Below are 27,096 nucleotides of genomic sequence, written 5' to 3'. Positions count from 1 at the left end.
GTCTGCCAGGAGTGTGACTCATCAACGACGATTGGCGCCGGCCCGGGCGTGTTGTTTCAGGTTGTGAATTTTATTTGTTGCTGGCACTAATATTGAATTCTATGTTCCTCAGTGCCTCCTAAGTGTTTGTAAGGTTCCTTATGTGCACGTTCCGCCTTTTAATTTGTGTTTTTGTTAGTGTTCTACTCGCCCAATCTTGCAACAGCCTCGTACAAGAGGCTAGCTGTATGTATTAAATAAATAAATAAAGAAATAAATAAATAAATAAAAGCGTGCTGGGACGCGTTGCCGCCGGGCGCTAGGCAGCGAGGCGAGCCTGCACTGCAGTGCCGATGAGCTCGGCGCCAAGCTTCAAGGTGTTAGCGAAACAAACTTTTGTTCAAAAAAAGCTCTGCCACAACAGCATGTACACAGTCTTCCGCGAGTCAAAATGTTTATTGCTACCGGATGTCAGGCCCGGCCTCTTTCCACCAACTGTCTGGGGCCTTTTCTATAGAAATTTTTCAAATCAAAGCTAGGGCAGAGCGTGTCGTTCTTGGGCGTGTACTTTTCAATGTCGTAGAAGGCAATGTTGAATTTCCACGAAGTGGACGGTGGTCCATCCCCAGCCTTTACAAACTGAAAGGGAAATACCGATGCCATGAGTTCTGCTTGCGCTCGGCAATGCAATGTTGCATGGCATAAATAGCAGGAATACCAGAGACGGACAATAATGCACTGTCAGAACATAAAGAAGGCTAAAAAAGGATAGGATGAAAGAGAGATGTGTTACTTAATCGACAATTTTTATTTCATAGTTTCGGCACCATTTTTTTGCATTCATATAAAAACACCCTAATATTTTAGAAACTGTGATGGGGTTCCTGGCACGGGTTTTGAGCACGCGAACTTAACCGCTTAAAGCTCTTTCTTTCTGCACTTCTTTCCTTTCTTCGTTTATTTGTGTTCCACTGATTAACTGGCATTCAATGTGCTCAAAATGTGCCGTGTGTTTTATATACCAACGCAAGCATGAGCATAATAATCGTACTAACTGCGTTCTCGGCAGGGCAGTGACGACTATCATATCCCTCTGATTTGTTATCTTCACTTCGCATTACGTGCTCTGCCTCTGTCTTTGTCTTCTTGATTCCAGCAAGGATGTGTTTAACTCGAGTTTATTCCCTGACCCATTATGCTCTCTTATTGTCTCTTAACGTGACATGTATAATCTTCCTTTTCATAGCAATCAGCGCTACGCTCAATTAACATCGCACAGTACAGAGTACTCAAGTACACGTGAGATATGCCAAAACTGCAAATGGTTAAAATGAGCTTTTGCGTTTCACCAAGGTATTTTAGACAAAGCGACAAACTTCATTCATATCAACGCAGCAATAGCTATGCGCGACCAATCGCTCCTTCGAAACACTCAGCTGGCACTTGGACGTGAACAGCCCACCCAATATGCCATCGACGATCGCTTTACTTACCAGCGCCTGTGCTGTAGCATTAGTGTTGCACAAGAAGACGTGGCCATCTTTGATGGCGTGGCCCGTGTTGGCGTTGAAAGACAGACCTTTGCATGTCTGCATTCCAAAACAAAGACGAGTTAACCCTTTCTGCCGCTTTATACGCAAAGCGTAATTATCACGACCTCACAGCTTTTGCTGAGCATGTGCTGGACGTCTGCTTGACAACTCTTTTTGGCGATGAAGTGAAAAACGCAAGGGGCGGAGCGTCTCTAACTGCGTCACTGCGCCTTTATCTCAGTCGCAGGATGGCATGCTGCTGCCTGAGCGATTGCTTTGCTCCGTTGATGGTGCAACTGGCGTCATCTATGGGACGTACCCAAAAAATATGTCGCAAAAAATTCGCGGGTGATCAATGCGATTGTAGTGGAGAAGATTGCGTTAGCATCTGGGCTCCGATTTCGTGAGCGATTTGTGTTGACAAACTGAAATCATTCACAACAATGATAATTTAAGTTTAGCGTTCACAAATTATTCCTCTACATGTTTGCCATTTCTTCGGCTGCAATGAAAAGTCTCCTAATTCTGTTTACAATGCAAATTTTAATTCCAATTCCAAATGTAACTTATTTTATTACTCAGCGCACAAGGAAATGGAAAGAGGTGCTCGTTATGACAAAAATAACGGAAGCCATCCGTAAGCGAAACCAAGGAGCATAGGGAATGTTTTTAAAAAAGTAATTTTGTAGTCCTTATCAATGGGAGAATGATAACAGCAGAATAAAAACAACCGCATGCCGCTGATGGGATCCACAACCACGACAATGCGGATTTCGTGCCCGGTGCTCTACCATCTTGATTTAGAGAGGTTTATAGCGCATACAAATACACATCAACCCCTATACATCAAAATGAACTAGCAACTCGCCCAACAGGAAATTTTAATGGTGCTCTACCCACTGATCAACGGCGACGGCTGTCCAATCTTTTGCTTTCGGGGTATTGATGTTTGCGTGTAACCGAACCTTGAGGTTATTCACAAGCGCCGCCCTTATACATAGCGGCGGACGTTGTACGTCCTGTATTACCGCGAATTCCACGCGAGCGGCCGACCCTCGTCCGCCGCTACGGACGAGGGTGGCGCTGGTGAACACTCTCAAGGTTCCCTTACAATACGCATAAATACCCCCGAAAGCATAAGACTGGACAGCTGCCGCCATAGCTCCGTTGGTAGAGCACCGGACGGAAAATTCGGAGGTCGTGGGTTGGGATTCCAGCGGGGGCATATGGTTGTTTTTTCTTCTGTTTGTATAGTCTCCCATTAATGAAAAACTACAAAATTAATAAAAAAGACACCAACCATGCTCCTCGGTTTCGGTGGCTGCTGGCTTCCGTCATTTAATTATTTACTTACAAATTATCTCTCACTCTGCCTATATACACGCTTTGCTTATTTACTCAATTTCATATTTATTTAATTGCTCGCAGGGTCAAAGCATTACAGAGAGCAGTTAAAATAATAAAACACAAAAGGAACAGGATTGGAACGCCAGAGCTACAATGTATAATGGGCAACAGGATTTTTGAACATGACAGCATTTGTAATGAAGTCGATGGAAGCGGGGAGATGGTTTCATTCATTGGATGTCTTGCGCATGAATGAACCGAAATGTTAATTGCTGTGACTGCTACACACCAGCCTTGAACTGGTGGTCGCTGCGGGATGAAATGTATGATGGCGGCACAACTAGAGATTCTCTGAGATGAGGGTTGGAACGGTAGATTTAGTGGAAAAGACATATACGGGTAATTTTGCGACGACCTGAAAGATCAGGAAAATTTAGATTTGACTACATTAGAGTTACGCTTGTGGTTCGAGAATAGTTAAAAATAATGAAAGCGACGGCATGACTTTGGATATATTGGAACTTTATAATTAAACAGTTAAAGAGAAGGTCCCATACTAACGATGCATTTCAGAGTTTTCGCCTGAATACTGTTTTGTAAAATCGAAGTTTCAAGTTAGTGGGCGACGCCAGAAAATTGCGTCGTAAAAAACTAAATGCTCGGTCGGTGTTACTTGTCATGCCATCCACGAGAGCTTGCCACGGAAGGTTACTAGGTTACTACAGATAGCACGCCAAGGTATTTGTAAGAGAAAACGTGGGTTAGTGGAGAATCAGGAAGCGAATAGTAACAATGTACTTCCTTTGATTAATGGCGGGAAATTCTCATGGACTTGAATTTAGTAACATTAAGCTGAATTAGCCAAGTGTTATTTACACCAAGAATAAATCTTATTAACGTCGGTCGTAAAGAAAGACCTGTATGAAGGGCTTGTTCTTTGAAGGTAAATAGCGCAATCAATAGCAATAAGTTTTACCGGAGCCGATATGCTATTTGGTAAGTCGTTAATAAATATGAGAAAGAACAATGGCCGCAGAACTGAGTTCTTTATCAAGCCAGATGCTGCACTGCAATAATGACAGCTATGGCTGTTAGCAGTTGCAAACTGTGTGCGGTTAGCCAAGAAGCATTCAATTCGTTTTAAAACATTCGGGTCAAGGTTAAGCGTGCTTAGTTTCAGAATCAATAGCGTATGGCAAATTATTTCAAAATCTTTGACCAAATCAATGAAAATACAGTCGATAACGAGTGAAGAATCAAGAGCGGAATCCAAATTATTTTTGAAGGTTAAAGCTGTTTCCCATGAATGGTCTTTCAAAACTTTGTTCTTCCAGTTGCAGTAACAATTCCCAAATTTATGCATACCAATTCCAATTTCAGTTCTAATTTGACTTCTAATTCTGATCTTTCTAATTCTTCGATGGTTCTATGATCCCTACCCGCTGAGCCACGGAGCACCTGGGCGCTCTGCTCTTCCGGCTTCGTGACGTCACGGAGCCTGCTCCGACTCCTCACTCCGCCTTCGCCCCGCTTCACTCCATTGTACACGGACAGACGGGTTCCGAGCGCCCGGCAGCAATACATCCGAAAGAATCTTGAGAACAATTTGCGTGCCCGGTAATGCAATTTTACTCTGGGTTTCGAGGGGTGTGTGCATATAAATAAAGAAAAGTGATTTCGCCATCCTTGGATTGTTTATCTAACAAAGCATGGTGTTTTAATATCACAATATCAAACCACTGTGCTGCTTTGTTCAAAATGTTTGGCATGACTGTAGACTTTTTGTTTGACGTTGCTGAACTAGTTGGTTTTCTATAGGTCAAAGGTGATCAGTACGTCTATGCAGATTGGCGACAGCAAATAAAAAGGAACGTGTTTGTTTTAGAAAAGTACCATTAGAGGAAAAAAAAACTAATTGGATCATTCTCGGAAGCCAGGGGTCATACTACTCAGAGGTATAACACAGAACTGCATCGACACTAGTACTGGTAGATTTCCTCGGACGCGGCGGGCATAGCGGGTTGTATATATATATTTTTTTCTTCTGAAGGCCTACGGTTGAGCTGCTGTTCTCTAATCCACGGTACTCTATTATTGTTTAGGTGGTGCGGGAGGTGTTCTTGATTTTTATTCATTTTTTGTTCATTTCTCCGAAAGTATTCCCCTAAATGTTATCCGCATCGCTTCCTGCTCCACAGCTCGCTAAGCTGTCAAGCTCAACGAATACAGTTGTTAGTGCCTGATGGGAACACAGCCCCAATTTGCGGCGGCAGTATGGAAGCATTGATGGTTCTCTGTGGATGGGGCGCATTTTATCCGGACAGAAAAGAAATCTATTTATGGCGGCCGCAAAATGACGTGGAGAAGTACTAACAACGAAACCGCACTCGAGCACAAATCTCCTTTGCCGAGCCCAGCTTCACGGTGGTCCCTTTGCGCGTGCGTTGGAGTTCATATATTGTTGCCGACTATTCCTGGACACACGACAACAGATACGAAAAAAAAGACGTAACAAAGCTCCTCTTTTCGCCTGCGTCATATGTTAGGCTGGATAATCGACGAAAAATCTTTGTCAACCGACGAGAACCGTAGCAGGGGCTTCTCTATTTTCCGATAGAATTTTTCCACAGAAACAGCAATGCCTTCTACGTAGATCATCTAACATGATGAATTGCGATCACCAGCTGCAGAGACGCATTGATTTTCAAGTGGCTGTTATAAGAGACACGGGTGTGGTCGAGGTGGGCCTTGCTGCTGGTGAAATGGGGCGGTAGTAGCTGAGAGTGGTTGCGTGACCGAGACTTATCGCTGCCGCTTAGGGCAAAACAGTTGACGGCCTTACTTTCAAGGCCCAGTCAGCAATTCACGCAGAAGAGGTTCCCATCGCCCTAGCAGCCTCCGACTTCTCCAAATACGTAATCACCGCCTCGCGAGGGGCTTGTCGAAACGTCGAGCAAGGGTGGGCTACTCCCCTGGCTTATCGCATCTACCAAAATCGTAGCCGAGACTCGGATCCTGCGCACCGATCTCTCGTTTGGGCTCCAGGTCACCAAGGCCTCCGCGGAAACGAAGCGGCTGACGCCGCCGCCCGCGCGCTCTCTCTCCGGGCATTCCCCACGGGACCCAACGCTGACCAGGACTCCGATTTCAATCCGGTTTACACTTTTAAGGAAATATGCGATTATTACAGATCCCACCACCAAACTCTTCCCACCCCGTGCAAAGGGCAGGGGAAGGCCAACGATAAGGTACTGCGGCGCCTGCTCACTAACACGATGCTGTGCCCGGCAACTCTAAATAATTTCGATCCTCAATTCGACGGGCGGTGCTCACACTGTAGGGAGGTGTCTGACACCTACCACATGGTGTGGGCCTGCCAGCAAAACCGATCCCTAACCCCTATCCCCCCCCCCCCGAGAGGACTGGGGGGCGACCCTGTCCGGCTGCTGCACCCTCGAGGCCCAAAGGGCCTTAACGCAGCGCGCCCGGGCTGCGGCAACCGCCAATGGGGTGCCTGACTAGGCATCCCACCTAGTGGTTGTAAGGGCGTGACCCTTCAGGTCACGACCCACAACACCTCTCTCTATAATTAATAAATGTTTTCACCACCAGAGGATGTCCCCAGCCACATCCTCTCCTAACACAATATGAAGCGACATGTTGGAGAAGACTCCAAACAGGAGCCTTCCACAACCTTCACATTCTACATAAGATGTATCCGGAGCAGTATAGGGATACATGTCCGTGGTGCGGAGCAACCCCCACGCTGTATCATATCACATGGGAATGCATACACAATGTAGCTTTCCGAGGCAACAAAGAGCCAAATGCGGAGCAGTGGGAGGACCGGCTAACCAGCAGCCAGCTCAAGGTCCAATGAGACCTAGTGAGCCACGCATGCTGGATGGCCAGGGACAGTGGTGCCTTGGACTAGGGGCACCAACCACGCTCAGCCTGGAAGACATCGGCAGTCTTCGGGCAAGCAGCAAGACTCCTTTATTAGAGCAATAAAGTTTATTCATTCACTCACTCACCACCACCACCGTCTTATCTTAAGTTGCTAAACTTTTCTGGGGTATAATTTAATTCTGAAAGTTTGCCATCTGGCAGCCCCAAATCAGAACCATGGATATATCCACCGAGAACTTTTAATTGCCAATCTGATAATTTCTCAATCGGCTGTGAAAAACCACAATTTGGGGAGGTTGCAGATGAATAAAAAGCCGTCAGTATGCGAGAAAAGTTCTTTTTTAGCAAATTTATTGTGAAAAGTTCATAATTTTTTCAAGCATGGCACCCTAACAAACGATTACTTTTGGTGAGTGAAAACCACAGAATTTTGGTGCACGGTACCCCGGTAACAACACCAGATTCCGGGGATATCCGAATCATAGCCCTATGTACTAACACATTTGCGTACTTGCGCGGGTTGTCCGTGGCAAGTTCTTGTTTTAGATGCCCTGTCACACTATACGGTGGATATCCTGCTCGGGTGATATAAAGGACATATACTTAAATCATTTCTCATTACATTTTTTTGAAATAGAAGATACCTGCAACATGGTCAGCTCAATTTCATTTCTTGTTTGTGTCATCACAGATTCACAATTGAATGAAATAATATTGCTCCGTTGAATTGTATGCAATTGTTTCTCTTATACTGTCATATGCTTTCTATGTATGAATTCACATTTTGTCACAGATTGCCCTCCTGCTTGGATCACGTATATGAGTAGTCCGCAGTATCTGCTACTAAATAAAAAATAAAAACGTGCAAGATCCACTGGCTCCAGACAGAGGCTCTTAGATTGGGAGTATATAACCACGTGGAAATTCTTCGTTCAGCGGATGTGCGCTCAATTGGTTGATGCCGCATGACTTCTGACTTCTAGGATTTCTGTAACCTGATGTGTTTCGCATATGCTTGTTACATATGTGAAAAAAAATGTCAGCGTTGGTCTAGGAAACGGCACTATTGTAATCAGCTATAGTCATTTCATTCTCCACGTCTAAGAGCAGAAAATGTAAATTAGGCTTCGCGAATATTTTTCACGCGGACCAAGCAGGTTTTTTCTCTTGGGCCCATAAAAATCCTCAAGGAAATTTACCGTTTTTTGACCAATAACCAATATGTCCTTGTTGAGGTCTATAAAAATCCTCACAGACTTCCTATGGACATCACTTGGATACAGAAAATGCGGCCAAAAGGATATGCGAGGGATGTGCGCGGTAGTGTCTCGGCACTTCCTGGGGTTAGCGCATCTCCTTTTAAGATTTCGTATTAACATCTCTTGGATGTCAGTGTTGTAAATGGGTACAGAACCTGAGGTCGAGGACAGCTGATTCAATGTCAGAGGGCGAAAACAGTATTGATGTTTGATTTGATAGGCTAATTAGATTAATCTCCTACTGCACTTATTTTTCTTCCAAAATGATGCAATTTTTTTATTACCCATGCTGCCATCTACCCAAAACTAAGAAAGGCTTTGACAAACCCAACTTGCCTTCAACCGAGCAGGGAGAGAGAGTCAGAAAACAAACTAGCGCCAGTAATGACAGTCGGCTAAAGACGAGCCTGGCTCGTCCAGGTGTGCTGGGATTGTTATAATTAGTGTCGGTATGTGGGCAATTAACGTAAGTAGTGCGTAACTCAATAGATTAAGCTAAGCCTAAAGTTCGGTGCGTTCACAGGTGCCCAAAAAGCGACACGTACTTGGTCTGAACGTCGTAGCACTTTGCTTTGCTTGCACGGATCTCCTATGCTTGTCTTGCCCGCGTCTTTGGGTTCGAACTGCGTAACTCCGATGGTCGTGGAGATGGCCACAGAGCCATTGATGCCTTCGGCCAGTTTTTCGTAATTTTTCTGGAATGAAAACAAAAGGAGGAATTTATGCTTGAGGTGACCGTTAATAAACTGTCATTAACTTCGCACGAAAAATGGTACTTGTCTGTTAGTAAGAGAGCAGTCTTCAAGTATGTGATCACATTTATGCTGCATATGTGCAATTTATGTGCACACAATACAATAAATGGCACACGCGCTTTCTTTTTACTAAGTGTAGTCTCTGGCTGTCATAAGAGTTTGGCCAACAGAATAGAAGTCGCCGAATTTACAAAACAAGCGGTATACCCAAACAGATGATTGGGCAAGTGGTGATTGTAAGCTAGGTCGAGGAACATTTGAAACTGCGCAACATGCCAGAAAGGCCGAATTCGCCGAAAGTAGCTGTTAATGACTCACAATACACGGTAGAAAGGGGATCAGGAAGCTCTTCATTATTAAATTTCACAATGATGTCTGATCGCGTTCTGTAAGAATTTATTTTAAAAAAAGCTCCCAAAGCTGCTAATTGCTCACAGCGGGAAAATTTTGACTACTTAGTACGCTTTACCGGTTGCTGTTGCCCTAACGACCCCCCAACTCTTTACTTCAATTTCAAAATGACGCCTTGAAATGTTATCGGAGCAGCATCCTTATTCTCTGTACTACGGGCGAAAGCAGTGAGCTACGCCTGCTCTCGCGTTGTGGAGACTAAGACGACAAGGATACTACTGCGCCAGAATGCATTTTGGACTCGAGCGACATCACACAGTCTGAAGAAAATTGTCTGGTTTTTGCAGTGGCGTTATTTCCACGCTCCAATCTTCTCGCAGTGATTGGGAAAAGCGAATAACAACACATTTTTCATTTGCCTGCAGGTTGTGCAACAATTCGGAACACAACAAATATTCGCCATTTGTTGCCGCGGAGGCACGCAGAAATTACCATGCAGTACGCAGAATAGCCGCTAAAATTATTCGGGAACACATAGGTTCGCCTTAAGAGTATGCCGAGATAGCGTTGAAGGGTCCCTGCGGTCTCTTGGAGGTCCCCTTGCGCGCTCTTTCGCTGACATATACACGCTTGTTGAGATGACATACTGCTTCATAACACATTATAGACAGTATTATTTGGTGATACTAATTAATGACAATAATTGCTAATGCACCTAAAGACCGTAATGCCAGTCCGATGCTATGTTCCGAGCACTGTTGTTGGACTTCTGTCATGCTCAGTGCTCAATTGCCTTTTCGCGCTTTTTCTTCTTTTGTGTTTTTTTGTTACTGCAAGAAATTTGCCAGAAGTTGTGAGTGCGCAGTTCACGCTCTTCTCTTTTTCTCGCCATTCATTGTGTCTTGCACAAATGGCTAGCCGATGCCGCGTGTTTCACTTGTGTATGTATATATCCCCCCCCCCCCCCTTCCAGCCACCTGCAATTATGCCGCCACGACGCTGCAGGAAATGCAAATACACAAGTGTTCCTGTAGTGCATCTCTGCTACTAGTGTGCGACGTGAGGCGCTCGTACAAGGCCTCCATTTATCCCCTGTAACGAACGTCCGATAGCGGCGTGGAGGTAGCGCGCCTTGCTCCTGACTCAAAGGCTCGACAACTTTTTTCTTCTCAGGAAACTCGTTTCCATGCCACTACTCTCTCGACCAATCAGGACTTTCCAGCCACAGCGACGCCAACGCCGGACTGCTATCGCGTTAAAAAGGGTGGCCAATCTGTCACGATATCCGCGAGTCACATCGTTCTCAGCGGCGGCCGTGTCTTGAATTCCTTGAAAGGGTGCGTACGTGCGCGAAGAAGATGGGACACAACAAAGAAACACACACGACATGTACATGTGTTTCTTTGTTGTGTCACGTTTCCTTCTCGCAAGTACGCATCATTTCAAAGATGAACCAACTCGACCAAACAAGAGTATTACGTGTCTCGAATGGCCGATGCCTCGTTGCGAGTGGCAGCCCCGAGACGCGGACAATTCTGGAAGCGTATACGAAGATAACTCGTTTCTTTTAAAGAAGGCTTCGTAGACAGTAAAAACAAGTTGGGCATAACGCATCGAATCCTTTTGGATGAATCAGTCAGATAAGGACCTGCTTAGACAGCAAATACCTACTGGACGCTGGTATGGTTGCCCAACAGATTCTTTTCTATCAACTTGTTTTTCTCTTTTGCACTCACAGGCTGTCTATGTGATGTGGTGCTTACCTTCGTTATCATGAGCTCATTGATGCCGATTATGCATGAATCCCCTGGCGGCTTGTGTGTTTGAAAAATTATTATAGCATTGCTGAAAAAGAGATATTTGTGACTGTAGAGAGCGCTTTGACACACCTCCAGTACAATCAGGCCGGAATGAAACGTGGGCGGCACCTCTGAACAAAATAAAATATTTTACCTCTATACTTTGAACTGCAGTCTACAAGTAGCCTGATTTGTCTTTATAGATAAAGTGTCTGCCGAAGTACACATTTTCAAGGTGGCTATAAAGGAGCATACCGCTACAGAGTACAAAAGTACAGCACAGCACATGCGTGTTCGCGTGTCATTCCGGCCTGACCGTACCTGAAATTGAAAATAAAATACATAAATCAAAATGAACACAGTCAGCAAGCAATTACAATGCAATTATAATAATGCAACTCGATACCACAGCCCATCAGCGTGTGATTAATATTTGGTAGAAACACCGCACACATTCTTCAACATGTGTGGCCTTTGTTATGCTCTTCAGCTTTCGCGAACTATTTGCGTCAGAAAATTCCCTACCGCTAACAAAGCACACACAAGCTCGGCTGTAACGTTGGTAGGCGGGCAAAACGAGAACATCGGTGATCCAACAAGGCGCTAAGTGCACGCAGAGGGCTCAGACTGCTACACCCGCAGAAGCACGTGACCACGTCGCTGTACCACGCAGCAATGCCTTGTTGGGTGCACATCTGGAGTTCGTGGTGCGATACGGGCACAGGTGACCAGCAGTTGTTGACGTGCTGGTGGCCGGCATCTGTCCGGAATTAGTGCGGTGAGCTTTATGTGGTCAAGATTTACCATAGATTGCACTGCAGGATATGGAGCCCCTTCTGGTTAAGACATATAGGCGCTTAGGTGTATGGATGGCAAGCACGCCACGCGAGATATGAGAGAAGTAAAGATGATTACGGTAAGAGTCGCTGCTTCAAAGAAGCACGAAATGCTTCGGGAACCATATTTGGAAGTGGCTCGCAGAATCTGATAAGGCGCAAATCCACTCGGACCGTCGTTCGCAACAGCTATCGCGTTTTTGCCACCTGGCACAAATATACATCTAAAACAAAGCAAGGGGAAGCCCGCTGGCTACCTTTTGACACATCAGCCTAACTAATCGATCAATTCGAGGAGATATCAAGATGTAAGTGTTAGAGCACGTGAGCGGAAAAGTAAGCGACAGGTGTCGAATTTTTCAGGTACATGTACAGCTGTAGTATGCGAACGAGAATTCAACGGCCCGCGACTATATGTACAGATGTCACGGAGAAGGAAGAACTAGTGCTGTAACCTTGAAGCATCTAGTACGAGTTACGGTAAATATACGGTAGTCAAAGGGAATGCTAAATTGTTTAATGTTACAGCTGTCTAGGACAGTTATGTTGAAAAAACGAAATGCATATTTTGTTTCTCGGTCAGAAGGGAAGAGCTTCGCATTTCTTCGTCTTCGGCTTCGGCTCGATGCTTGAGAAAAAAAAAATGTTACCAGTAAAAATTTGGCGCGGCAGAGGATGCTTGGCGCTGCTGCATGCAAGAAGTGGAAATGATAGGTCGCATTTGTATCTAGTGCGAGGCCTTCCAGCCTCTAGTGCAAGAGGTCACCACGGACATGAGAAATTTGCAATTATCAGGAGTGGAGTCAATTTTCACAAAGTGAGAACAGGATATTATTAGAGTTTTTTGGAGAACAGTGACAGGGTAGTTAAGCTGGTGCGAGGAGAAAAGTGAAAGAGTAGCTTCGAACAAGACACGTTGCGAGTTATCGTTACCAGCTAGAGGAGAACTGTCACTGCTGCGACATCAAGCGGCTGCCATTAATCTATCATGCATAAGGCAGTCTAGCCCTGGATGAACGAAGCCTCGGAGATGATGGGACTCCTGTATTTGAGAGAAACTAAGGCGTTGTTATTGCGAATAGAGTTTGGATGAGAAGGTTGGTGGATTAGCGTGAGTTGTTTGGAAAGTCTCAGAAAGAATGGAGGAAATGAATTTCAAGAAACTGTCAGCGTTGATACAAACCGTCACGGCGGCTATCATCGTGACCTATCATAGACAAATAGCCGCTACTAGAGTGCCGCTCTTTCCGTCTGTGCACCCGCTCTTGCCACTGCGAGCTTCAAACGCGCTTTAATTTTTTTCTTGTTCATGGACAGTGTATGCTAAACAACGCCAGCCACGCCGATCACGAGGTTATAACTTAGGGCTTATATATAACCAAGATTTTATTCAAATGCGATCAGTCTTCAGTACTCTTCATCCCTGGTCATTAAATTTAGCACCTGGGCTGGATTGTTATAGTCGCTATTGAACAATGGCGCGGAATGTTGAGGATGGAGCGAGATGGAGTAAAAAAGTAGTTACATGCTGTCAGATCCGGTACCGTGATTCGGTGTCAGTACATATGTATTCGAGGACAGATGATCTACAGCCACTATGAAGCCACCATGCATTGCATATGTTCCTGAGAGGCGGCGCTCGCTCACCTACGGTGCAGTGAACTAGTGGCGTCATGAGTGACGAGCAGCTGTGCGACCGGGCATGTGCAGTAGTGGCCGCTGCAGCGCTTCCAAACAACAAAGTCCGTCCTCACACATTTCTCCAACTATAAAGCATCCATACAGCCCTGTCAAAACAATAAACCGATTGTCGGTTCGTTATGCGCGGTGTGTGTAATTATTGCGCTAATAATTTCTTTAGCTAACTAGCGGTCATTTATTGTCGTGCCCTTGGGTAAACGCCGGTTAACCATCATTTCTTTTGCTTACAACTAACGAAGAAATAGCAAAATTACGTTGCTCGACCGTTGCTGCAGCCGCTTTGAGGACTTACTTAGCGATGCTTCCCAGCTTCTGTCCGTTCTCCGTTGTGGCGTCGGCATCCTTAGGTTGCACCTTGATGCCAAGGAAGGCCATCACGGGCTTTTGGTATGTCTTTCTGATGTTACTGAAGGCGTTCTTAAAAAGCAAGCAAAACCATGCGCTACACATCACGTGCCATTCCTTTTGAGACAGGCAGCAAGAAGCCGAATAATGACAATAATAATCAACAGTAATTGACCGATCCTACTGGCGAAAGCCGGCCGTCAGACACGCCGCAGAGGAGAACTTATAATTTCATTAAAAGACGTACGTAAATCTCGGCAACCGAATTTTTATTCGCGTCAACAGCCGGCCTCTGGTATACCAGGTTCGACGCCGCGACCTCATGATGAATAACAGAAGGCTACGGCAGCTCAGATACCGTGGCGGGTGAAAGAGCCATTCGCGCTAATTTCTTAGGTTCAGACTCCTTTCCGCGAGCGCAACTTGACAGAAGTTAAGATAGTGCCACGCGTAACAACCTCGCCTTGCCACTTTGCCTTGCCAGTAAATGTTTCATGTTTGCGGTGAGACCGCAAGCACTTCGTGCACTGCTATCGGTCGGCACGCGTTTTTCACAACGACCAACGCGGCCGTGTGGAAATGGTCATCTTCTAAGGTGGACATCGTTGTCATCACCTTCAGTGAAGAGAATGTGAATGTTTTCGAACAGGGTAGAGACACGCACGGCTGCATCCAGACGAGAGTGCGTATGAACGCACATTAGATAGAAGGATTGGCCGAATATGAAGAAAGAAAACTTTGAGCTTTTTTTTTTCTGCGCCAGCAGAAACGAACTGTAATTTTCACGAACCTGGAGTTCCTTCCCCTTCGCGGAGATATCGGAGAAGTCGTCGGCGATCGTGAGGTCCAATATGGCGTACTTGATGCCGACCCACGAGCTCAGTTGCTCGTAGTGAGTTTTGTTCGGGTCTTTCGTGTTGAACCCGACGATAACCTTCACGCCACGAACGTCGAACGAAACTTCTGAAAAGGAAATATGCGCAAGTCAGAAGTCATTGGATCCAAACTTAAGGTTGCTTAAATAGCCTGCAGCTTAGTATTAACTACATATTTTATACAGACGCTGTATTTTCGTGCGTGTAAGTTAAGGTCCGGCTGTTCTAAGCAGCTGTTTGTTTTATTGATATGATGACAAAAAAAAACGCAATCTTGTGTAAAAGGAAACAAACACGCTACTTCTACCGCTCAGAAGCACGGCACCATAGGCTCTACCACTGCAGCATGCAGGCATAATTAATGCGATGGTATTTAGGTTGCCGTCTTTCCGGTTTCTCTGCCACAAAATTACTTGATCGGTCGAGAGGTGCCACGTGACCTGGCGACGTCATCACAGCCTGTTCATAAGATTGGGAGCCATTTGTTCCCCGTGGTGGCGCGAATAAATCTTAGGGGAGTTTACAAAGAACAACCTGGGTCACAGAAGCCCCGCCGTTGACCGAGTTTGATACAAGCGGCATGCCGGGCTAGTGGTGCATCGCTTAACCACTGTACCACTGCGCCAGTAGTGGTAAGAGGACTGCCGAAATCTATGAATGTGGTTCAGAGGGCTGCAAGACATCCATCATCGATAGCACGTGACCGGCAGTTGACCAATCATAAAGCAGCGCCAAATGAGAGAATCAGAGGACAACCCACTAGGCCCACCGCAGAAAATGGATCCGGTTCCAACCGGAGTATTGCCGGAAAAATTTTAAAAACAACTTAAGACACTCATTGCAGACAAAATACAAGGCAACTTGAATGCTATCGCATCTGCTCCTTTAAGAATATTGTTAAGAACGCCCCACGTTTTTTTGTTTGTACCCCTGAAAAATTAAGCACTTTGTTTTAACATACCCGCTCTTGATATATTTTTCCGTCTCCTTATAAATATTGGTCGTAACTTCTCGTGATAATAAATTATGAGAAAAGAAGGAAAGTCATCCGGCCTAAAGCTTAAGTTTTCACGTACTTGGATCGAAATCGGCGATATTCGGATAGTATATCACGAAGTCGCAAGAGGTGTAAGGAACGTCGCCCCTCTTGTCATAGTTGGGGCTTCTCTTGCTCACGCAGATTAGGTGGGCTGAAATGAATAAGAAAATCACAGCTTGAATGGAGATCCTCTGCAGGTTAAGGAGACATTCCTTTCCAGTCGAGCTTCCTGATATTATTCCAGCTGTAAATTTCGTGTGGATGAACGAGAAGAGGTGCACTAAGTCTGCGTAAACTAATTACCAACTATTTGAGGCAAAAACAGAGGCGCGTGTCACTATACACCCGAAATTTTATTTCTCTTTTTTCCTCGTTTTATGGGGAAAGAAAAAGTACAGTCATAATCTGTAATTAGTGGATGATTATGCGTTACACGTAATCAGTAACAATTCTCGGCGACTTGTGGTCGCAAGATGTTTCTTTTCGGTTCTCACAAGTGACAATTCTAACCGCGTATTTTAAATTCAAAGTATGAAACGTTATACTTTTACCGTCACAAGAAATATTACTTTCTTCGAGAAAGTCAAGAAACACCCCCACGTCTTGTTGAAGTTGGCCGTCGCTTGGACTTCAGTTTCTTTTAGTGCGAACTGAGCGCTAACATTGTAACGAGCTTATACTGGCTAGTTTCAAGAAAGGGCCACGGCTGGAACACATCCAACAATTCTGGACAAAAGCATTTTTGAGCAGGAAACCGTTTATGACAGCAATTTTTTCATATTATTGCCGCGCTAAAGGCCGCTGCATTTCCATGCTCTATTTTCGCAAGATCCGTTTTTTTCCCTTACTAGTCGCATTATTTGTTTTAATGCATCGGGTCGATGCTTCTTTGAGAGGGGAGTAATGCCGCGAATATTTGCAGTGTTTGTTCGTTTTTCAAATCTGCCGCGACACCACCTTATCGCTTTGTTTGCTACGCAAGACGCGACTAGATTCATCTCGATTGATCGCAGCCAGGCAGAGCTGATTCTACGTTGTTCCGGAATGTTCTAGTAAATTTGCGCTCTTTATCTCGAAAGTTCGCTATCAGCTTTAAATTGAGCACGGCCGACAGCGGCCGGCATTCTGTTCGACGACCGCCGAGCACGCTTGTCGCTTCGCCGCCGCCGAGTGATTCAGTCCATTTTGGGTGCAAGTCAGCCCAATAAACAGTTCTTTTAGAAGACGCTTTTGTCAGTCTTCATCGCTGCTTCGACTGCCGTCACCACTACGTGACATTATGTAGAATTCACTATAACAATCAATATACCCGTAGATCACCCAACGGCAGTCTTGTATGTTTTTTGTAGCGATAGCTATATTACGGTAGCATTTCGAGCCGTCAGCGCGGGGGCGCCGCCATGGTGGTTGGTCACGTGGTGCGGAGCAGCTGCCGGCGGCGCGGCGCGCCGGCGAAGCAGAGTGGAGAGAGGGAAATGGGAAGAGTGAATCCACGTCCAGGGACGAGGATGAAGAAGGAGGAACGCCCAGCGAAACGGAGCGGCGAACGACTGACTTCGCAAATTGAGCGTGTTCCACTCGACCGGCTGTAGCTATCGCGTCACTCCGGTTTTTTTTACTAACGTTTTTGATGTCGTCAAAAGCGTTCCCCATTGGTTTTCTATGGCAGTCTTGAGTGTTCAGTGCGATAGGCGGAAATACTAATGGTAAGATTTTGCTGCATATCACAAGAATGTACTTTTTACTTCATTATTTCCATTACAGTGTCGTATAAAATTTTCAAATTTTCAAAATTTTTGTCCGAAAAAGTTGGGCTTGAAGGGAAATAGCGCTTTCCTTGCTAATACCTTGCCGCGTTAGTAAGATAGGCGATGCAGACTGGTACGTATTGTTCGGAGCGAATGTCCGAGACTATGACCTGGACTAGACTGTGCAAGCCACAGGCAGCAAGATAGCCACAGAGCGGTAGTCCGGGAGAAATATAACACGTCTGTTATCCACAACAGCGCAGGAAACAAAAGGAGAGAATAGACAACACAAGCGCCCCTCTCCCCTTTTGTCCGTGTTTCCTGCGCTGTTGTGAATAATGAATACGTAACAACTCGCCAAACTTTTTGCAATCATTAAAACGTTTCGTTGCTCAAGCTGCATGGCGGCCACGCGGCAAACTTATGTTGCGGCCTCCTTTCAAGCTCTGATGTAGACTGAGGCTGCGTCGTTTCGACACGAGTGGCCAAAAGGAGTCTGTGGATGGTATGCCGTCCTGGCTAGCCTGGTTTCTTGGGACTCACTGCCCTGCACTGTGCTAACGTTTCCGCGTCTTGAAACAAGCACGCCAACCTGCGCTCTTGTCCCCCCCCCCCCCCCCCCCCCCCCCCAGTGATTCAATAGTGATTCAATAGTTCACTTTTTGTTATTGTTGAGGCACTAGCTGAGCATATGTGCGGAAGGCCACAAGGGATCACTTAATGCGCCAAGGCAGGTGCGCCGCTGGGGGATATGAGTCAATGTCGCCACCCGGGCTGTGCCTTGCGCATTATTTTTTAATGACTTAAACCAAACGCCCCTGCCTCTCCCGGGCTTTCTTAGCTCCAGTTGAGAAGCTGGCCAAAGTAAGTTTCTGTGCCCTTTACTTTTTTTCAAAACTGACTCTTCTTCTTTTATTTTCTTTTCTTTTTTCAGAGCGCTTGTAATGACAGCTTAAGGTACCAAATGCGCCGATTACTGAAAGTAATATAGAAAGAGAATGGCATAAATAGCGAAATGAATTTATGATGTGGTGCTGCGCGCACACGATATTTTTGGAACCGTGGGACGATTTTATATTACATGCCGCGGTGATAATTCACTTTTTTTTATCAATTTACTGATATTGGTTTTGGTAGATCGACTAACAGAGACAACTCGTGCTGTACTGACTGTGGCGTTGTGACCTTTACCACACATGTCCAGGTAGTCTGGTCTCCAAGAAAATAAAAACGATCATAGTAACAACGCATGACAACCCAGTCTTTACGTCATCCAAAATGAGGTTCCATTTCAGTCTATGAATTATTGACAGCCTCCTCTACATGAGCATCATGAAAGAAATTATCAAATAAAAAAAACTCAGACTCAAATTTCAAGCATGTCATAGCGACTTCCGGCAGCTAAATAATTCAGAGCCAAATGTGCAAGCACGTGCTCTTTCCTTATAATGACAATTGTTGAAATAAAGACATTCTCTTCGCACTTACGCGTTAAACTAAGGGCAGTATTGTCTTGAGCTTTGTCTGGCTGGACATCGCCATCATCATCATCTTGACGGTCTGCAAAAGAGTGTAAGGGTGCTTGATGCACGAGGCAGTCAAACTTGTCACGCGCTTGTGCGCGCGACTTGTAAGCACGAGCGAAAACTTCGTCCAAGACTGAATATGGAATGCCCCTTTTTACTTATCAGATTGCTTTGCACAGGGGCCGTGCTTGGTAGTGTTAGTTTTCCTTTCCTTGCTTTTGCCGCCTTGCCATTGGTCAGGCCCGCCATCGACAAGTGGAGCCGATGAGTGAGAAGGCTGGCCAGTCATCAGCCCTGACGTCAGAGGCGATCGCTGCCAATGATAAAGGAGCAGAGCAAAGGAAAGGAAAAAGAAAGCTTACAAAGGTCTCGCGTAACTCCTGAGGCGCTGGTCTAGGTCAATGCCAGGACCAGTGATACAACAGCTGCGTAAGGCCGGCAAAAGAGACGCGGGATAAGCGGTATTGCGATGCAGAAGTAAGGCAAAACGAGCTGCCACCAAGGCTCGCTGTCCTGGGTGAGGCCTGGGCCTAAACTCTAGCTCAGTTTCACTTCCCACACATACTGTCCAGTACCGGCTCAGCTTACTGGAAAGAAAACTTTACCAGTATCATTTCAACAAGAAGAAGCGTTGACGTAGATATATGCCAATGCGGTAGGAAAGATAGCGCCCCTTGCAATTTTATGTTTCACGGACAAAGGCGGCGGGTTCGCGGAAAAAAATATTTCTGCGCGGTGAAGCAGTCGATTTCAATGACACACATTGAGACATTGTGGGTTACGTAGGCTCCAGCCGCTGTAACAAATGCCAGTACTGTTGGTGACGAAGCAACAATATATATACTTCCGCGCTACCATGTGGCATAAGATTTCGTCGTTGATTTATTTACGCAATGTTTGGTGACGAAAAAGGAATGGCGCAAACCGTTTCAAACTGGAGCTGATAGACAGCTAGCGATTGCAACGGCACTGCTTGTAAGGAGGCATGTAATCGGGTCGAACACTTTTTGGTGGACGCGTTGTCACACACTTTACGTACTCAGAAATTCTGGAAGCGCATTTTTTTCAACAGAAAGTTATTAGTGAACGAACGTTTTTCCCAATACCCTAAGACTGCATTATAACAATCAATAGATACGCAGATTCCTCGTCGGGAGGCTTGCACTTTCTGCTGTGTGCTGGCAAAAACTTACCCTATTGGTTTGCTATGGCAGTCTTAACTCATTGCGATGGCAGGACAACCTTCAAAAGCCAGATTTCGCTATGCATTGGATGATGCATTCTCATCCATATGTCCTTAACTCAATCTTACAATATTCCGCAGTTACCTTAGAATAAAAAGTTATGCTCAATAAAGCTGGGCTTGCACCCGGTTTCTGCACAATCATGTGGCACCAACTTAAAGCAACGACAGGCTTTTGAGCGTATAGATGGTTGAGTCATGCAGAAGCTGCCGCAGAGAACGAGGCTTCGTGCCTAAGACAGCCTGGTGCCATGTTTTCTCGTTGTTTGCGGCCATTGTTGCAAATTGATATCATTCGCACGGGTGCTTATGTTTTTTGGATGGAAGTAAAACAACGAATTCATCGGCAACCCGAAATGGGAAAGTCCTCACGTACTGAGAGCCAGAAAGTACGCGCCAGCAGCACAGCCAATTGCCAGGAGTGACAACATCACGACCATCTTCAAGGAATGCACAAAGTTGCTGCAAAAAAAAAAAAAGGCCAGATGTGATTAAACGACTGTTCCGGAAAAGACAAAACAGCAGCAGAACATCTCTCTTTTAATGAATTTTACGCTGAAGACAGTTCAAACGTCGCTCACAGTGGCTATTTCGAGGACTCTGGCAACTCGTGCAACAACGTTGTTCCATAGTGACGAATAACCTGAACGACACAACAACAAATTTATTCTCGATAAAATGGTTGCATGAAGAACAAAAATATTCTGGTTCCGAAGAAAAGTATTCACATTACAGAATGCTGCAGCATCATGAGAGTACCAGCGTGCTACAACTACCAGTAGCGGCTATGACACGTTCAACGTCCACGCGAAGAGTCATATGCGAGATTTCGGCGCATGCGCTGTGACTGAGCCCTCCCCAAGCACTGCATGGAGACCGTACGCAGAAGGTTGCCTCTATATTCGACTTGTCCAGATCGCCCCATACAGCCATCAGGCATAAAAGCTTCGCGTCGATACCAAAGGTCAGTGTCATTTTTGCGAAACAAAATGGCACTTCTCTGATCGAACAACGGGTGTCACGCCGCTAAACAGAAGCATTAGCATGGAGGTGATCTATCAAATAGCTTGGAGTGCTCGACTAATACGGGCTTATCTTCCGCATGTCGAAAGCTACTACGAGAACGCTAGTTCAAGCGCACTTAAGCGTCTATTCGACAGGCCTGATCCACATGACGGTAGCTTAGCGTTATCATGCGATCGCTCTTGTCACATGAACACTTTGCCTCCGTCACTGATGAGAGCAGGGCAGTGATGGCCTGCCTAATATGTGCTGGCTTGAAAGGAAGCAGTGAATGCATGAAGTAGGTGGAAAGGAAACACTTTCTAAGGCGAGTACAGTGGAAGCGCCTATGCGGCTGCTGCTGCCACGGCACCGGCGACGCTTGCTTCTATGCTGCTGCGCAACTTCGCCTTGTTAGCCACTCATTAAATAGGCTTTCAGCATTAGGATTACGCCACTAAGAGCCATGGCACCACGTCGCGTTAATGTGAAGTCATACACAGATCGCCCTTAGCGTTGCAGCGATGAAGGCAGGACTTACGATTCCGCGGCCGCTTTAGACTCGCTGCAAAATGGAAGCAGTCATATTAGCATAGAACGTGAAGGGCACACATGGAATTACAAGGAACACATAATGACTGTTTTACCCAGCAGAATTCATCGCTCTTCCCTCCCATCCACACAAAGCGTGCACACACGTCACACGCACACATGGCGAAAATAAGCACGCTTTTTACAAAGCGGCCAGGGCTTATCGAGAGCACGTTTGATGTTGAGCTTACTCTGGGAGATCTTCGTTCACCTTGTTCTCGCCCATGCCACTTCTTGCATGCCCTGCGGTAAGAGTGCCTTATTTGTATGATCGCATAGAATAGCTACGCAGAATGCGGTCAGCATGGAAGCGCTGAAGGAGTTAAGTGGTACTGTTTTATATAATATGAAAAAAAACCTACCAGGCGGCCATGAAAGATGCACCGGATTTCAAAACAATTAGATAAAAATCGCTACAGGTCACGCATCTGATTTGTCACGCGCACGCAGCGCCATTCGATCCAGTGCTGAACCACGGCAGAACTGGGGTTATTACGTGAGTGTTGCGCATCGTGGCTCTAGATCAGAAAATCAAGTGATACGAGGGGAAGGCTGAAAGGTCAGTGTACACCTGCCAGGCACCTGCCCTTATACGGCGCACCTCAACAGATGCCGAACGTCGTGAAACTAGGCTAGGTTCCTTTGCAGCCAGCGCTGAAAAATCTTAGAAACGTTTGCCTAGGAGGTGTAGGCAGGCAGTGCGCAGTCGAGGAACGGTAGTCGCCTATCAGCGTTGATGGTCATGATTTTATAAATCGTAGGCCCTTCCTGTGTGATCAGGCTGCAAGCAGTACACCACTTGCCTTCTTCTTTATTATCGGCGTGAAATAGCGCTGTCTCACAATGACCCCCCTTTTATTGGCATTTAATTTTTGTGTTTGCTTTTTATGTCAACAGCGCTGCTTGAACGAATCCTAAGAATGCACTGCAGTTGTCTCTAGAGGTATGTGCACTAGATATTAATCTTCAAGGGCCCTGTCAGACGCTACAATACGCTCACCATTACCATTATCAATATCACCATTATCCAGACTGGTCGATCATAAAATTACACATGCCGTATAGCTTTTGCTACCCACTATCGAAATGAACGACCGTGAAACGAAATCTAACATGAGGAAAATTCACGAACAAGTTATACCGCTAGCGGAAGGTTTGCTGTAGCAAGTGCTCGGAATAGTTACCTATACCATCAGTTAGAATAAGCCGCGATGGTTGCTCAATGGTTATGATACTGGGCTGTTGGCCCGATAAACGCGGGTTCGATCCTGGCCGCGGTGGTCGCATTTCGATAGAGACAAAATGTTAGAGGCCTGTGTACTGTGCGGTGTCAGTGCACGCTAAACTCCAGGCGGTCGAAATTATCCAAATCCCTCCACAGTGGCGTCCCTGATAGCTCGAGTCATTCTTGGGTGTCAAAGCCGCAGAAGACCAAAACCAAACGAACTGGCTCGATTATCGATGTGACGGATGAAAGTCGATAAAAGCGCGAGTGGCAGGGCGGTAAATGAGATATTGTTAAACAGACCCTGCAACATTACAATTCTCACTAAATTCACACCGGTGCTTGTTTTATCCTTAAAAAAAAAAAAACCTGGGTCAAAAATTGCAGTGGTAGCGCCACACATAAGTGGAAATGCCGTTCAAAAGCGCCTCTCTCTCTGCTACACTTCTCTATGAACCTCATAGAGACTTCGATGTTTATGCGCTGAAGGTCAGTTAACTGAACATGTAAGCGCTCTGTAAAGCGGTGCCGACTTCACTGCCTCCCTCTGGCTGCGCAGGCGGATCTCGTGTAGCCTCCTATGGTGTCGCCGGCTACGGTGCCACCCCTTGCTACCACCTATCGAAATGAAGCTTCTCTTCCTCTTGATTTCTATCTCGCCAAGAAGCTTGCGGATGGCACAGTGAGTGAAATACTGGAGAAAGTAAACAAGCGGTGGAAGGGGAGAAAATGGCGCACTTGAGGAAGATTTACAGTTGCCGCGGCCTCATTCCAGCTAGTGATTTTCCGGCACACTGCCTAGGGAGGCGTACTCCCACCCCTGGTTTTCTGAGGGCACCCCCTTAATTCGTCACTACTTTTTAATGCGACACCATTGGAGCTCCCATTCGAGGAAAAATCCGCCGGCGTCTGTCCAATGCCCTGTCACGTTAATTCGCAGCTCGCGACGGATGCAAATAGAAATGTATAGTGTGCTTAGTATGTGTGCGATATACCATCGTGCCAGCTGGTAAAAGGTGATACCGCACTGGTAACAAGCCACAAATGTATGATATGCTTAGAATGTGTGTGGAACAGTATGGTAAGAGGTCTGACTACTTAGTACCAAAGTGATTACAGCGGTACCAGTGCGGCACCTTGTAGTACCAGCTGATTAGGGTTAGGTTCATGTGGTTTAAGCATAGAGTTTCTTACTATTAACTAAAGGAAAAGCTGGCGGCGCTGCACATCAACCACGATGGGCGCTGAAAGCATCATGGGCCGGTGAGCAACTTGGTGCGGGACAGCCAGATTTTTTCGGAAACACAGAGTGGCGCTACTGAGACGTCCCATTCCAACTACGGCGCGCCCCGCACGCCGACGAATTTTGCGTAAACGTAGTGCGCAAAAGCCATAGTATCGAAAATGCAACAGCATACGACGCCAATAAAAGATTTATGTTTTGCGAAGTGCCATTAAACAACCTTTTAAAACGTTGAAGCGACAACATTTTTAAAAACATATTTCTTTTTAAAAATGTGCGTTGAGCACAATATATTGGATTTTGTGGTCTGCAATGCATAGCCAATAGGAGAGCAAGCCACCACTTATTTTGGGCAAACTTTGCATTTAAATGCTTTTTTGCTCATTTGTTGCAATTTATAGACAGGATATTGAATGTTAGGGCATTCTTGACTATCGAACAACGTTTATTTTTGCCTTATTTTTTGGTCAAAAGTTGTGGTTCTGCAGTCGGTAGCTCTCCGTCCCATGATGCTTAGAGCGCCCATGGTGGCTGAGGTGGTCTCGAGGAAGCTCCATGAAAACTCCTTTAGGCGGGGCGCCAGCTTTTTTTCTAGGTAATAGTAACAAACTCTATGGGCTTAACGTCCCAAAGTGACTCAGGCTATGAGGGATGCAGCAGTGGAGTGCTCCAGGTAATTTCGACCACCTCGGGTTCTTCAAGTGGTATATCAAGCTCTATAAAGTATGGTATGTTTATCGTAGTGTAGTATCCCATAATACAAGCTATGAATTCTTGGTACCGCATTGGTATGCCCTGGTACCAACCGGTACAATGTGGCACCAAGCCAGATAACATGATAACATATGGTACGCTTGGTATGGTTTTAGTATACCATGGTACGAGGTGCGGCTGCTTGGTACGACGTTGCTGCCACCTTAAGTCCCACAACAACACACCAGCAGGGATCTCTAATGCTATCGAATTCATTCTGTTACTGATATCTTAAGTGACTTCATAATTTTTTTTAGACAAATTTCTGCAAAAAATGACTAAAGCTTCTCCTCTACCCCCAGCAACCCCTTACACCCTAGCAATTTAGACACCTACCCTATTTTTCGTTTTGATTCCAGTCTGCATAAGGGAAATGCATTTTCTCGGCTTTTTATCCTTTGTTAACCTGCACTTCGTACGCCGACTTCGCAGGGGTGAAGGAGAATTAAATTTCGGCTTTACAATATAAAGTACTGAAGCGGTATGGGCCGAAGATTACGATAAACAAAATGGAGACGGTCGCCCCAAGTGTACTGCGGTTGACAGAGGCAACACTGCCCTGAAAGAAGTTTTTCACGGAAGCTTTTGCAAGACGCTTTTGACGTCGCTCTCGTGTGTCTGCCTCCCTGCACCTCTGTTGCTCGGCGCGTCGCTCTTGTCATGTTTCGCAGAGCCTCAGCACTTTGCAGGGCTGGGCTATGCCTGGGGAGAATTGGGCTGTCTAGGCTCCCGGCTGCTTTGCACAAGTTCAAGTTTATACGCGCTTGCTAGCGTGTGTAAACAGCCGTACAGGCTAACTGTAAGGTAATGATGGGCTCTTTACGTGATACGTGTAAGGAAGCCAACAGTCAGCGAAACCGAAGGAAGTATAAGGAAACGCTTTTTTAAATTGTAGTTTTAAATAACGGAAACTAGTAGTGTAATCACTTGACTATACGTATGTCATAATGAGCCTCTCGTTTCCGTATACCATTGTCTTCTCAACAGTCTAACGAGGGCCTCCGTTCTGAGTATCCTTTATGCCGCAAGTAGCATTAAGTGATTACACCACAAATTTACAATTGTCAATATCACAATGACTAAGAAAAACGCATTTCTCTATGCTTCCCTTGGTTTCGTTACTGGTGCTCGGTTTGCCAGGTAAATTGAAGCATCACTGGTGTTGCTGGGCGTTAGTTCGTGAGTGGCTTTGTCCACGGCATTCAGCGCACACTTGCGCCACATCTCCAATATTCAACGGAAGGATGATCCCAACACCATGTCGGAGCGCCTTTGGTTTCATTCACATGTATTTCGCGATCAGAGAAGATGCAATTTATTTCGCTAGCTTTGCTGCAGTCGCACTAAACACGCCGTTGTTAGCTTCGTCGCTCACCACACGCTGACATCTCTTAAAGCGCTAGCCACAGCAGGGCTCCTCAGTACCAACGTCAAGGCCAATAACTTTTTATGCTTAATCTATTGCGTGCCGCAGGTGTCGCCGTAAAAGACAGCGTAGAAACGTCACCGCAGAATGACACTGTATTCTAGGAAGTGGCTGTTACTGTCACTACGAGTAGCAAATTTCTTTGCTCCGGCTGATCTCCGCTACTGTATGGCTTTTTCTTGGTCTTAGAGGTGTGCGTTTTGCGTTAGAAACCTTATCGCTAACCAGTTTAGCTTGCGCGACGTTTCTGGGCATAACTAATTTGTCTTGGTTGACCAAAATCCTTTCTCGGACGTCGCATAGTTGCGAAGAGCAACGCGAGATGTTTCTAAAAAGAATTCGTTGGTTCTTCGAGTATTCTTTTGACGGCTAATGCAATTGAACTGCCAAACTTGCGCAGGCGGGCGCCGGCAGGGCTGGGAACGTCGCCACTGAAAACCGAGACGGATATAGCAGGGAAAGGGCTCCGGAAACAAGGCGCTCCACTCTATCTAGGCGGCAACTCTCGTGAAGACAGTTCCATAGGGCGCTCACCTGCCATCGTCTAGCTGCTCTCTCTTCTTCGAGGTAAGCCTCGCCGAAAAACACGGACAGCCGCGCGTGATCGCTGGA

At 45.9% G+C, this 27,096-nt stretch overlaps 1 protein-coding gene across 1 annotated transcript; it reads right to left on the bottom strand.

The window, feature by feature from the left end:
• Positions 1-424: 424 nt before the first annotated feature.
• LOC144118321 (uncharacterized) lies at positions 425-27,091 on the bottom strand. Its single transcript, XM_077651281.1, has 12 exons — positions 27,019-27,091; positions 22,029-22,080; positions 21,788-21,811; positions 20,621-20,706; positions 18,964-19,035; positions 15,765-15,878; positions 14,604-14,776; positions 13,761-13,885; positions 10,896-10,977; positions 8,572-8,721; positions 1,473-1,568; positions 425-618 (listed from the first exon to the last, which is right to left on the bottom strand). Exons 1-12 carry the CDS (start codon positions 27,023-27,025, stop codon positions 451-453), a joined length of 1,149 nt encoding a protein of 382 aa, XP_077507407.1. The 5' UTR covers positions 27,026-27,091; the 3' UTR covers positions 425-450.
• Between the last annotated feature and the right edge of the window lie 5 nt (positions 27,092-27,096).

The sequence above is a fragment of the Amblyomma americanum genome, chromosome 2 (genome assembly GCF_052857255.1).
Source record: "Amblyomma americanum isolate KBUSLIRL-KWMA chromosome 2, ASM5285725v1, whole genome shotgun sequence".
NCBI classification, from domain to species: Eukaryota; Metazoa; Arthropoda; class Arachnida; order Ixodida; family Ixodidae; genus Amblyomma; species Amblyomma americanum.
The sequence above is the reverse complement of the archived record's forward strand: the minus strand, read 5'-3'. Positions and strand labels throughout refer to the sequence as shown.

Bases quoted from the DNA above. Each gene is read 5' to 3' on its own strand.
- LOC144118321 (XM_077651281.1), bottom strand. The intron at 21,812-22,028 runs GTAAGCTCAACA...TCCATTTTGCAG, and splicing joins GTGAACGAAGATCTCCCAGA to CGAGTCTAAAGCGGCCGCGG. The intron at 20,707-21,787 runs GTAAGTCCTGCC...TTTTTTTTGCAG, and splicing joins TCTAAAGCGGCCGCGGAATC to CAACTTTGTGCATTCCTTGA.